The sequence below is a fragment of the Notolepis coatsorum genome (assembly GCF_963971535.1).
Source record: "Notolepis coatsorum genome assembly, chromosome: 7".
In the NCBI taxonomy this organism is placed as follows: domain Eukaryota; kingdom Metazoa; phylum Chordata; class Actinopteri; order Aulopiformes; family Paralepididae; genus Notolepis; species Notolepis coatsorum.
Window position 1 is genome coordinate 128,064,639 of NC_140171.1, and position 13,610 is coordinate 128,078,248.

Below are 13,610 nucleotides of genomic sequence, written 5' to 3' on the forward strand. Positions count from 1 at the left end.
TGAATAGCAGCACTCACCTGATGGTCTTGAAGGTGGCTGCACAGCAGAGAGACACCAGGCCGGCCTCGGAGCCCACCAGGATGTCCCCAGACTTCACAGACTTCAGCACGCTCACACCCTGGAGAAAAGGGCACGGTACACAGGCTACAACGTATATAATGTACAAATCTAGAGGACTATAGGACAATATACTACCTTATGCATACCGCACCTTATGTGAATACTGTATACTTCCTCAGATCATATATTTAGCTTTTAGCTTTTTAGCCTTTAGCATTTTTAGATTATATTAGATTTAGATTATTGGATTATTAGATTATATATTGCATATATTTAGCATTTAGGTTTTTTTAGATTATATATTATATTAGATTTAGATTATTAGATTATATATTGTAACTATTGTAGGGCAAATATAACTGAGAGGGCATACATACCCTCATCTCGCACCTTGTTGCCCATATGCAAAGTTAATTATATTGATTTGTTATAATGTTTACACTGCTTTTTTACTACCTGTACCTCCCCTCCCCCCTGCTGCTATGATGCCTGCATTTCCCCAAGGGGATCAATAAAGGAATATCTTATCTTATCTTATCTATGTAAAATATTTAACTTTGTGTGTTTTTTTTAACAATAATTTGTGATGCCATCACAAACACTGGCATGTAAAGGGTTAAATGTCTAAAAATCCTGCACCAGAATGCAGGAAATTAAGTCTCTGTAACAAAACATTTCATGGTGGGGGACCCCCAGACCCCCCCCTTAAAAAGTGGCCTGACTGGGGCTATATTTCGCACTATATTTCCCGGCCTGAATTATTTCCCCCTGGGGACTGCAGATGGATATTAGCTGATAGCTACATCTCTTATTAAGTGAGATTAATGTGTTGTACATGTTCCCTGAGAAACTAAACAATAAACTAAACTGTAGAGATGCACAGATACCACTGTTTTCACTACCAAATTGCTGTTGAATGTAATGGTGTAAAGCTTCAAGAAAGGACGTCTGTTGGGGAGCTCCAGTAGCTCACCACGTACCGCGAGCGCTATTTCAGCGCCGTGGACAACCGTGCTCGTCACGGATCTGGGGCTTAGCGAGTTCGAATCCCGACTGCAGCCGTGCCTTTCCCAGAGTGTCTTCCCCCCCATCTGAACCCTTTCAGCCTGTTTCTGTCGGTCATCCTTGACCAGTATAAATGTGATAAACACATAAAAGAGCCAGGGGAATGGCCAAAGTTTAAAAAAAAAGAAAGGACGTCTGTTGTTTATCTTGGATGTGAATTAGATCAATGTATGACCAGCGAGTCCATGGCCCTCTCCGTTATTGGTAAAGTCCATGCAAGAACCAAGTATCTAGCAAGGATATCGAAGTTCCTTGATAGGCAAACTATGAGAACATTAGCCATTTCTTTAATTCAGTGCCATTTTGATTACACCTGCTTATCCTGGTACAGTGGCTTAATGAAAAAAAAAAACGAAAGACAGGCTGCAGACAGTGCAGAATAAGTTGATGAGGGTCGTCCTAAAGTTAAGTCCAAGAACACACACCAGCCCAGTCCACTTCAAAGAGCTGAATTGGCTCCCTGTGGAAGGTAGAATTAAACAGTTAAAACTGACCATATAAGTATTTATATGGTCTTATAGGTATATAAGATTTTTACAGGGCTTGTATCCTAATTATTTTTAATTTAAATTTATTTTCTGTATGTGCGGGACTCCCATAGCTTGAATACAAGGTAGGACTAGTGTAGCTAATCTGAAAATACCCAACCTGAAAAGCAAAGCTGGAAGAAGTACATTCCTCTATATCGGGGGGGAGGAATGGAACAAAATCCCCAGTGAAATAAAATCTGCCCAGTCCTTGAATGGGTTCAAAAACCAACTGAAAAAATTGTTGCTGAGCAACTTAGGCTGTAGCTTTTAGTCTGATATTAAGATGATGTGTTTTTTATGTACTTTTTATATTATTATTGTAATTGTTATAGTTACTGTAATTGAGTAGGTGTGTGATTGACTCCGGGTTGTCAAGTAGGAGTAGCAGCATACTGTGCATGTCCCTTTTTTTGCTCTGCCTGCCGTATCTTGGGACCGCAATGGAAATAGGTCTAAGGACTTTCTTGCACTATCCTGATGTATTATTATACTGTATGCACATGTGTATTGTATTTTATTATGTCAAATAAAATCAATCAATCAATCATTGCTAGATACTGATATATTAGAGAAATGTAACATATTAGATTTAGATTTCTAATGTATTACACATGGCTCTTACTGTAGGTATTTGATTGTATTTCTGTTTTAGCCTAGTATCGACCTGGTATCCAATAGCAGTAGTAGTATAGGTGCATCCTATACTAAAGACATGGTCCAAAAAAGATTCTGCATGCCCTGTGCATAGAGGGCGGCAAATCGTCCTAGGACCTGATGAAAGAAACTTCATCTTCATATAGCTCTCATATCTAGGTCAGTGGAAACAGAGCAGAGCAGTCATCTACTGTGTCTGTACTGTATAATTAGTGTGGCCCAGCAAGGCACATTACAGTTTTGGGCGAAATATTGTTTAGCAGCTCAATTTAATCCCAGAAACAAAATATTTAATCACTGGAGAGACTTGCAACATTCTATACACTTCAGTGTTGCAATTTTACAGATACAAGGATTTGGATACTAGGTGCTATTGAGTGCATTCATTTCATATACTCACCATTTTCAGAATCGACGAGAGACGGAATATTTAAAATATTTATATATTTATATTAGTACATTCATTTGAGTAGTGGAAAAGGGGTAGGATTAAATAAGTGTATACTTCTTCCTACTCCTTTTCGAACATGTAAATTGAGTTATGTTTTGTTTTTTATTTAAAAAAAAATCCATTTCATTGCTATAGATCAATGATTTGTTTTTGTTTTATATTGTTTGTATTTACATGTTCTAAATAAAGATTTCAAATCAAGGGCAAATGTGCTTCTCAGAGTTCTTAGCTGGCCGCTCAGCCCCGAAAAATAATATAGGACAATCTCCAACAAAGTAGAAAAGGCAGTACTCAGACAGACATGGTACATCAAGTCTTAATTTTAGTGAGTTTTCATTTCATTTTTTTTTTATATTAAACCATGTTTGTGGACATAATATATATACACAACATGCTCAACAAATCTAGAAGAATGCATGATGGATCCTCAATGTAATGAATAATAAAAAAGAGACTAGGGGTGCTCAAGTAGCACACCACGTACTGCGCTGCGTCGCAACACGGCCGTCCTGGGTTCGACTCCCGGACCCGGCGACCTTTGCCGAATGTCTTCCCCCATCTGTCTCCCATTCTTCCTCTCTCTCTCTCTCTCTACCGGGCTGCCCGGTAGTAAAAAGCCAATAAAGAAAAATCTACCAAAAAAAAACATTATTAAAAAAAAAAAAAAGGGAGACTAGGACAGGACTCCAATTACACTTATCGAAAAGTCGAATTGGAGTGCTGTCCTACTCTCTCTCTCTATATATATAAATATATATGTATAAGGTATGTATATAACATATACCACTATTAGACCAGTAACATTTTCATTTATTGATAGAGTGCCACCATATCTATGTTTTTCAGATTGTCATACTTGTCATACGGTCTATCCTGTGTAGTATGATACAATCTGAACCTTTTCCCCAAAGAGCAGTCTAGTACAGCTCAGTCAGTCTGTTCAGCCAGAGGGACAGCTGAGATGTGGCTATCAGAGAACAGGTTACTATAAAACAACAGTATGAAAAGCACTCAAGCAGCAGCGAAGCAGGATCAGGGTGCTGGTCCTGAGGGGTGGGAGTGGGGGAGGAATAGTATTTTATGGTGTCTGTAATAATTTAATTTAATTAAATTTTGAATATCTTTATATTTTTATGTTTTTTTTTTTATATTCTGTATTTATTATTATTTTTATTATTTCTGATTGTCTTGTCGTTATTGTAGTTAGTTATTATTGTTGAAGTACTGTCCTGTGGTGTCTTGTGTATTATTGTGTTACTGTATTGTGTTGTGCTTTGTTGTGTTGTGAAATGAAAAAATTAAAATAAAAGGATTTGATAAAAAAAAAGGGGGGGGGGGGGGCACTCAAGCAGGAGTGTATTGCTGCTGACTGACCTGGCGGAATTTCTTTTTAACGGGACCACAGCCGTTAAGGAGCCCCGTCTTCAGGTTGAACTTCATGATGTCTCCACTAGTCGTACCACAGAAGAAGAACAGACCGTCATCTGGAATCTTTGAAACGACGTGGAGGAGAAGAGGAGAAGAAGAAGAGGATAAAGGGAATGAAGAAATGAAGGATGGGAGGAATGTGTAGCAGCAGCAAGCGTCACCATTGTTAATTACAGCTCCATGAAATGATCTAGATGGAAGAAATAGCAATACATTGTCTTATAGGGACTGCTACGGGTCCTACTAATCACCCCAAAGTACCAGAAAATACCAGAAACTACCCCAAAATACCCCAAAGTATACCCCAAAATACCAGAAACTACCCCAAAATACCAGAAACTACCCCAAAATACCCCAAAGTATACCCCAAAATACCAGAAACTACCCCAAAGTATACCCCAAAATACCAGAAAATACCCCAAAATACCCCAAAGTATACCCCAAAATACCAGAAAATACCAGAAACTACCCCAAAATACCCCAAAGTATACCCCAAAATACCAGAAACTACCCCAAAATACCCCAAAATACCAGAAAATACCAGAAACTACCCCAAAATACCCAAGAGTATACCCCAAAATACCAGAAACTACCCCAAAATACCCCAAAGTTTACCCCAAAATACCAGAAAATACCAGAAAATACCCCAAAATACCAAGACACTGAACCCCAAATGACTCCAATAAGCAGGCTAGCACCTTGCATGGCATCTGGCTGCCATTGCTCTGTGAGTGCATGTGTGAATTGGTGAAGGAGAGGCAATTATAAAGCTATTTGTGCAGGTAGGAAAGTGCTTTTTTTTTATCAATTTTATTTTAAATGTTCAACAATAACAAAACAACATCAACAACAATAATAACAGAACAGTATAAAATGTTTGAACAAATTCCAGTAAGGACGGAAGAAAAGAGACAACTATAGGCTATACATGACAACATAACAGGACATTCTAACTGTGTCATTACATTACATTCAGGTCCACAAGATGGCTACTTAAAAAACTAGAATACACACTGAACTAGGAAGAACAGCTTTTTCAAGCTTCACACCTTGGTCATGGAATGGGCTACAAGACCATATCCACTTAGATACCCTGGTCTCTCTCAACAAATTTAAATCTGTATTACATAACTTCCTACAAAAAGAATTTTGCTGCTTTCTGTAGTCGGGTCCCAACTGCAAAACTGCTAAATTACTGTATTACCCTGTATTTTACTGTCATACACCTTTACTATTATGTAGACTATTCTGTTTTGTGTTTTTGTGTTTACATGTATTGTATATTGTATACATCACACAAGAACATAATAAAAGTGCATATATACAATATACAATACATGTAAACACAAAAACATTGCTGTCTGATATATTGCAAATGGTATTGCTGTCATCTTGGCCAGGTCTCCCTTGCAAAAGAGATCTTGTATCTCAATGGGACTTCCTGGTTAAATACAAAATAAATAAAAAATGCTGTCATCTAAAAAAAACACACATATATAAAAAAAATATAAAAAACGAAATCAAATCTCTTATGAGCATGCATGAAGTGAACATACTTATGTCTTCACTTTTCTTCTTTTTGAAGTTGTTCGCAAATTTTTTGGCCAGGCTTTTTGGCTAGCTGGGGTACCACTGGAATGCTCAACTGACCATCATTTGATTCTATTGTTTTAGCCTTAGGTACCATCTTAACTTTCAAGAACTTTAAATATAGCTCATTCTGCTCATCTTTAGTTATAGTGTCCCATATGACATTGGGGACCTCATATCTTTTAAATTCTGGCTTTAAAGTATAATTACCTTGGCCATGAAGGCATCTGCGCACATCTATATTTTGAAGTTGAGAAATTTGTTGGAGTTTTAATATCAGATCTGGTAACTTTTGTGCTTTCCAATTAGTAGCCAGCTTAATTACATGATTCATTGCTTCACAATTATTATTTGTCCAATTATCAGGAATCCATTTCTTTCTGTTCTTTGTCTCCATTATTTTCTTTTTCAATGTAGGTATTAACTTAGAGAAATATGTAGTGAACTCTGGGCAATTTGATTCTATATATGTTTCAAGTTCAAGTACCTTTTCACAAAAGTCATACTCGTTTTTACAGTAGGTAAGAGAATTAGCATTATGGAACAGCTTATTCTCAATTACTGCTCTCTTTTTTGCGTCCATTCCCACTTTATGTGTTAGATAATGTTTCACATTATCCCGAATATGTTTTGAACACAAAATATGACTCGCTTCAGGAAACAAAGACTCTATGGCCTTTAAAATTGCCCGTTCCTGATCGGATCCAATAACTATGTCCTCACTGATATTTATTTCTGTTGCTAAATATGCCACCGACAACTTTGATTTCAAATGGGCAAAGAAATCATGGTAAGTCTCAAAGCTGCCGTCCCAGTGCAAATACAGTGGCCCAATGAATAATGGTGGCTCTCCAGTCTCTTTCTTAAAAAGTTTTGGGTTTTTGAACACAGTCACTGTTAAGAAGCAAGCCCCCAAATAAAATGTACGATCCACTCCTAAAACAGATGTAGCATCCTGCCCACAACAAAATCTTCTAACATCTTCTAATTGTTCATCAAAGTAAAGGATGACACAAGGTGGTTTTCCCTTCCTAGACATTTTTTGCTGAACATAATGATTTTCCTGCAACATATTCAGAACTGTCTGAAGCTCATCAGCAGTATTGGTTCGATTACCAGAAGGCCTCTGGTCTTTTGATACTTGATGTTTTTATATTCCTGACTTGTTTTAAATCTCGAGGTGCATTTTCCTCATCTTCCATAACTAACTGTGCGTATACATCACGAGGTGTCTGGGTTTGTACCACCTGAGCCACTCTTTCAGTCACCTCTGTTTGTGTTCTGATAAACTGAGATGGATTTTTCTTAGCATTTGCATGATAACTGAGTGTTATGGGGAATGTGCCTAGATATTCCCACACTGCAATGTCGGCCCTGTTCACTGGAAAATATCCTGGAGGCCTCTCAATCCATGTTATCCTCCTCATGAAATTAGTATCCCTCTTAAGTTTAGTGTAATAACTTGGGGTAGTTTCTGGTATTTTGTGGTATACTTTGGGGTATTTTGGGGTAGTTTCTGGTATTTTCTGGTATGTTGGGGTATTTTGGGGTAGTTTCTGGTATTTTGGGGTATACTTTGGGGTATTTTCTGGTATTTTGCAGTATTTTGGGGTAGTTTTTGGTATTTTGGGGTAGTTTCTGGTATTTTGGGGTATACTTTGGGGTATTTTGGGGTAGTTTCTGGTATTTTCTGGTATGTTGGGGTAGTTTCTGGTATTTTGGGGTATACTTTGGGGTATTTTGGGGTAGTTTCTGGTATTTTGGGGTAGTTTCTGGTATTTTGGGGTATACTTTGGGGTAGTTTCTGGTATTTTCTGGTATTTTCTGGTATTTTGGGGTAGTTTCTGGTATTTTGGGGTATACTTTGGAGTAGTTTCTGGTATTTTCTGGTATTTTGGGGTAGTTTCTGGTATTTTGGGGTATACTTTGGGGTATTTTGGAGTAGTTTCTGGTATTTTGGGGTAGTTTCTGGTATTTTGGGGTATACTTTGGGGTATTTTCTGGTATTTTGGGGTACACTTTGGGGTATTTTGGGGTATTTTCTGGTATTTTGGGGTATTTTGGGGTAGTTTCTGGTATACTTTGGGGTATTTTCTGGTATTTTGGGGTAGTTTCTGGTATTTTGGGGTATTTCCTGGTACTTTGGGGTGATTAGTAGGACCCACTGCTACCTTATTATTTCATGGTGCTGTAATTAACACGACAACACAAGGATTCAGTCCCAATGACATCACTGGTGGTCATATTCAAACTAATTTACTCACAAGAACTGTCAAACTAAATTAATGTGTGCAAAACTGTTGAGTTTTTGGATGCATGTGATTATGTGCGAAATAAATCAGCATTGTATTTTTGGTGACGTGCCCCTTTAAGCATTTAATTCGGCGGCTAGGTGGTGTAGTGGGCAAGGCGCTCGCCATCAACGCTGGAGACGCTGGGTTCGAATCCAGCTCTCGGCGTTGCTATCAGCTTGGCTGGTCGTTCATACTAACACAATTGGCAGTGTTAGGGGTGGGAAAGCTGATGGGTGGGTCAGGGGCGTTGTGGACAGCGACCCCTACAGTTCGGTCGGGGCGCCTGCACAGCGAGGGTAGGATCTGGAGGGAGGTAGTGTGACCTTCCACACATTACACTCTCCCGTGAGAATCTGCGCTGCCAGGCTGGCTGCCGGCTGGCTGCACAAGCGTCGGAGGAAAGCATGTGACAGTCTCCGGCCTCCCGGACCAACAGTAGGGGGGGGTGCGCAACAACCAGGAAGGGGGTTGTGAATTGGCATAATGACTAAACAGTGGGATGGGGAAAAAAAAAGAAAAAAAAAAAGAAAAAAAGCATTTAATTCAATGGGAAAGCTAAATGGCAGGAGTGAAAGTGACTCATAGTCTCTCACCTCGATACACTTGACAACGCGCGTCAGCATGCCTGTCTGACAGTCGGTGGGTCTGATCTTCCTGTTGGGGAGGTCCAGCTCCCAAACTCGCAATGTGCCACTGCAAGGGAACACGCCAACGACAACAACGACCATGTTAACAAACATAACAGGCAAATATGTTAAAAACGTACCTCTATCTAAGTAAGCCAGTAGACTGCGAGTATTGTCGTTTATTTGTTTGCTTGAGTTATAATGAGTTGATGCCAGCAGTTGCCATTTACTCACTTTCCAGCCGAGATAAACATGTTGTCGTCGGTGTTGGAGTACTTTATGGTGAGGCAGTCGCCAGACCGGTGCGAGGAGGCAGGGTTTCCACAGATTGCCACTTTGGTCTCGATGTTCCACACCACGATGCTGAAAATGCAACGCACACCACACCACGTGTCTCATTACAGACTATTACTGCATTTGGCATGAGTGATGTGGGTGTTTGCTCTGACAAACAACTGGCTGTCAAATGCATATATCATTAATCTTTACCCCTTTTGTTTCAACAGTGCGTTTTGTTTGGATCTAAGGAGAGGGCAGTTCTGGTGTTTTGATTTCCTCATCATATCATGATAATCAAATTAAGATTTTTTTATGCAATTTCTATGTATCACTAACTCCTTTGCATTTTATTCAGAGGACATCCTTATTAGTATAGGACCAAAATAGCAGTCAGGTAGAATGGGACATAAATGACTAACGTAACTTGTCCATAATATACATAGCAGATGTTGTAAATAAGTATGTGAGTATCAGAGATGGTGAAGTCAGTCTGCCTTTTTGTTCTGTTTGTATCTGTTTACCTGCAGTCGTCCTGACCCCCCAGGGACAACAGGTGTTTGTATCTGTTTACCTGCAGTCGTCCTGACCCCCCAGGGACAACAGGTGTTTGTATCTGTTTACCTGCAGTCGTCCTGACCCCCCAGGGACAACAGGTGTTTGTATCTGTTTACCTGCAGTCATCCTGACCCCCAGGGACAACAGGTATTTGTCGTTGGGAGAGAAGGACAGCGCCTCCACCTTGGCCTTGTGCAGCTGCAGCCGGGCATAGAGTGCCCGCTTGGCGTAGTCCCAGATTATTATATCAGCCTAGAAACACATTTAATTCAGTGTAATGTGTAAACATAAATCAGTTTAAAAAGATGTACAAAAAAATCTTTCTTAATTGGGTTGGGTATCTGGAAGAGGAAGTGTGTTGATTGGGAGTGTGTGTAAGGTGTAAATAAAAAAATTGAAGAAATTATGTATCATATGGTATTTATTTAGTATATATATATTATATATTATATGCATATTTATATAAATGTATTTATAGATAAATGCATTGGATTGTATAGATATATGATGAATTGAAAATGGGGGACCCAGACCCTGATGTAAACAAGACGAAAGTCTTTCTCTGGTCTGCATCCCCTTAACAATTGTGTGTATTGAGCTGTACTGTACTGTACCCATTCTGCAATCTGTTAGTAAAGTTTTCAATCAATCAATCAATCAATCAATCAATCAATCAATCAATACATCGTGTATACATATAATTAACAATAGAATAAAATTATATAATTTGTGATGAATAGTTAAAAAGGGGTAGGAATTTTAAAAAGTGTATACTTCTTCCTACTCCTTTTTCGAACAAGGCAGACTATAATTTGTTTATCTGTTTCTCTTTTTGTTGTCTTTTTTTATTATTATCTTTTGTAGCCTATGTCAAATGAACAGATATTTTTGTTTTTATCTTTCATTCATTCAGTGTGAAAAGTGATGCGCACAACATGGACAGACACATCCTCCCTTTGTCCATTATTGAGTGGATGTAAATGTACAAGTTTAGAGCTGGTGTAGCAGAGTATGGAGCCTAGTATTAATAATAACCCTCATAATATCCCCCCCCTCACAGTAAGCTGTAGTGTTCCACAAGGAAGCATACTAGGTCCGCTACTGTTCCTAATTTATGCAAATGACATGTCGTCAGCTTGTGACTGCAACTTGTTCCTGTTTGCGGACGACTCAGACCTGCTGGTCTCTGACAAGAACAAGTTACAGGTTGAAAAAACCCTCAGCTCAGAACTAGGCAAAATCTGCATATGGCTCGCTGATAACAAACTATCATTACACATGGGCAAAACAGAGTCCATTCTCTTCGGTTCAAATAACAAGCTCAGCAAGACCGACGGCTTCTCAGTTACAGTGGGTGACAATATTGTCACAAGGAAAGATGAAATTACATACCTGGGTTCCATCCTAGAGGCAAATCTTTCCTGTGACAAAATGGCATCCAATGTAATAAAAAAAATCAACCAACAAACTCGATTCTTGTACCGGATCTCCTCACTGGTAAACAAAAATACCCTGAAGACTCTGGCAGGAGCACTCATTCAAGGGTACTACGACTATGCTTGCACCTCATGGTACCAAAGCACCTCAAAGGCGCTAAAAACAAAATTACAAACATCTCAAAACAAACTGGTCAGACTACTGCTTGACCTTACTCCTAGAACCCACCTCACCCCTGCCCACTTTGACAACCTAGGATGGCTTAGAGTAGACGACAGAGTACAGCAACTTGCAATGGGCCTGGTCTACAAGATACACTAAACGACCAAGGTACCCATGTACATGTCAAAATACTTCCCAAAGGTCAGTGAATACCACGATCACAACACCAGAGGGAGCTCCACAAATCATGTTAAACCCAGATTCGGCTCAAACAAGGGACTAAACACGTTTAGCAATTATGCCACATCAATGTGGAACGCCCTACCCAAAGCTGTAAAGGAATGTGAATCACTACCCACTTTCAAAAACACTCTCAAAAAACACCTATGGGAGACTGCAATTCGAAACTGGCCCCTGTAAATGTCCTAACACAACCCCCTCCAATGTACAGTAAATTACCAAGTATGGTCTTGTCAATATTCCAATGTACAGTTTTGCTTGTACAGTTGTACGGTGTCCCCCACCCACCCCTCCTACCCAACCCCCCCCCCACTCCTACCCAGCCCCCCCCCAACCAACCACCTCCAATGTACAGTCCCCCCCACCCCCTCCAATGTAGTTTCTTTTTTTTTTATCCACTTTTTCTCCCATTTTCTATATTTTCTCCCATCCCAATTTCGTATCATCCAATTCAACCCTCCCCTGTCACGAACGCTGTTTCTTGCCTCCCACAAGCCGGCTGCAATGTGGACTAAGTCATACATAGCACAAGTCCCCTCCGGTACTTGAGGTAACAGCAGTCGCATCTTTTCACCTGCGCAGCTCGATCTCTCAGTGGCGAGGAGTAACGCGTGGGAGGCTCATGCTGCCCAAGACACTTAGGTCCCGTCATAGACTGAGTTTCTTCCCCTCAGCAGCTCGCCTGGTAAACGACACTTCCTGATTCTACTGCGCAGGTGCACCAACCGACCTGTAGGAGTCGCTGTCCACAAAGCCTGATCCCCACCCATCAGTTTCCCACCCTCTAATACTGCCAATTGTATTAGTACGGACGACCAGCCAAACTGAAAACAATGTGGAGAGCTGGATTCGAACACGCGAACCCAGCGTCTCCACATTGTTGGCGAGTGCCTTGCCCACTACACCACCTAGCCGCCCCTCCAATGTACAGTTTCTACGTCAAATGTATATATATTTTTTTCTGGACTCTTTTCGTATCACAAACAGTACTGTATTTGCAAATCTGGTATGTCATAAATGTATAGATGTAGCAGTACTGTCTATCTGTATGTCATATATGTTACGATGAATTGAAAATGGGGGACCCTGATGTAAACAAGACGAAAGTCTTTCTCTGGTCTGCATCCCCTTAACAATTGTATGTATTGAGCTGTACTGTACTGTACCCATTCTGCAATCTGTTAATAAAGTTTTCAATCAGGTCCTCCTTGGGTTAGAATCCAGGTATTTTACAGTGGTGCCATGCCCATGGCTTCCCTATCTTGATCGCTTACCTTGAAGCCCATGTGGGTGACCTGTCCAGAAGCAACATAATGTCCACTTTTGGACACTGCGACACAGGACACATTGTTATCGTGGCCATGCAGGAACTCCTGCTTGCCATTATTGATTGTCTTCAGGATGATGGTGCACCCGAGAGCATAAATCAGATGGTTTCCGTCTGGATGGAGTCTCAGGCCATAATAGACATGCCCTGATAAAACAAAGTGTTGTATTTTAGACAATAAAATGCCATAACTGTTAGCTAACGCTAACGCTTTCATAAACAGCCCTGGACCAACAAACATGTCATTATTCTGCTAACGTGATGTACGTATTCTGCAATTCCTGATGAATTGAAAATGGGGGACCCTGATGTAAACAAGACGAAGGTCGTTCTCTGGTCTGCATCCCCTTAACAATTGTGTGTATTGAGCTGTACTGTACTGTACCCATTCTGCAATCTGTTAATAAACTTTGCAATCAATCAATCAATCAATCAATCAATCAATCAATCAATCAATCAATCAATCAACGTAACGTAAACTGTACGCCAGCTAACGTTAATTCTGTTAAACTTACCATTGAATCCAATGACAGCCTCCAACTCAAGTTGTGGAATGTCTTGAATATCCTCGGCCATAATTTCTTTAAATCCTTGGCTTTACCCACTACAAACAGTTATTTTTAATACAAATGCAAACTTAACAGCCGAGTTCACGAGCTAGTAACGTTAACTGGGTTGCTCCTCTGCAAATAAACAAACGTTACCTAGCAACAGACTGGTGTCTCACCCTACTCGCATGTTGAGGGAGAGCACCATACTTTATTGTACCTAGCAACAGACTGTTGCTAGGTACGCGTCAACCCTGCCGTTTTCCCCGGGATTCTCCCGTATTTCAACCTTATCTCCCGCCGTCCTCCCGTTAAAATATTTTCACTTATTTTTTTATTTATACAAAATGGCTGGAATTCCGCT

The 13,610-nt window shown here is 40.0% G+C and overlaps 1 protein-coding gene across 1 annotated transcript in view; it reads right to left on the reverse strand.

Moving 5' to 3' along the window:
* The window catches only part of LOC311231758 (cilia- and flagella-associated protein 52-like), a gene marked incomplete at both ends in the record, with an annotated part of 52,807 nt that extends 39,533 nt beyond the window's left edge, over nt 1–13,274 (reverse strand). The window contains 8 exon segments of the mRNA XM_084318381.1: nt 18–118; nt 4,135–4,251; nt 8,666–8,765; nt 8,933–9,061; nt 9,649–9,670; nt 9,673–9,784; nt 12,646–12,845; nt 13,214–13,274. Coding sequence (XP_084174507.1) covers nt 18–118; nt 4,135–4,251; nt 8,666–8,765; nt 8,933–9,061; nt 9,649–9,670; nt 9,673–9,784; nt 12,646–12,845; nt 13,214–13,274 — 842 coding nt within the window.
* Between the last annotated feature and the right edge of the window lie 336 nt (nt 13,275–13,610).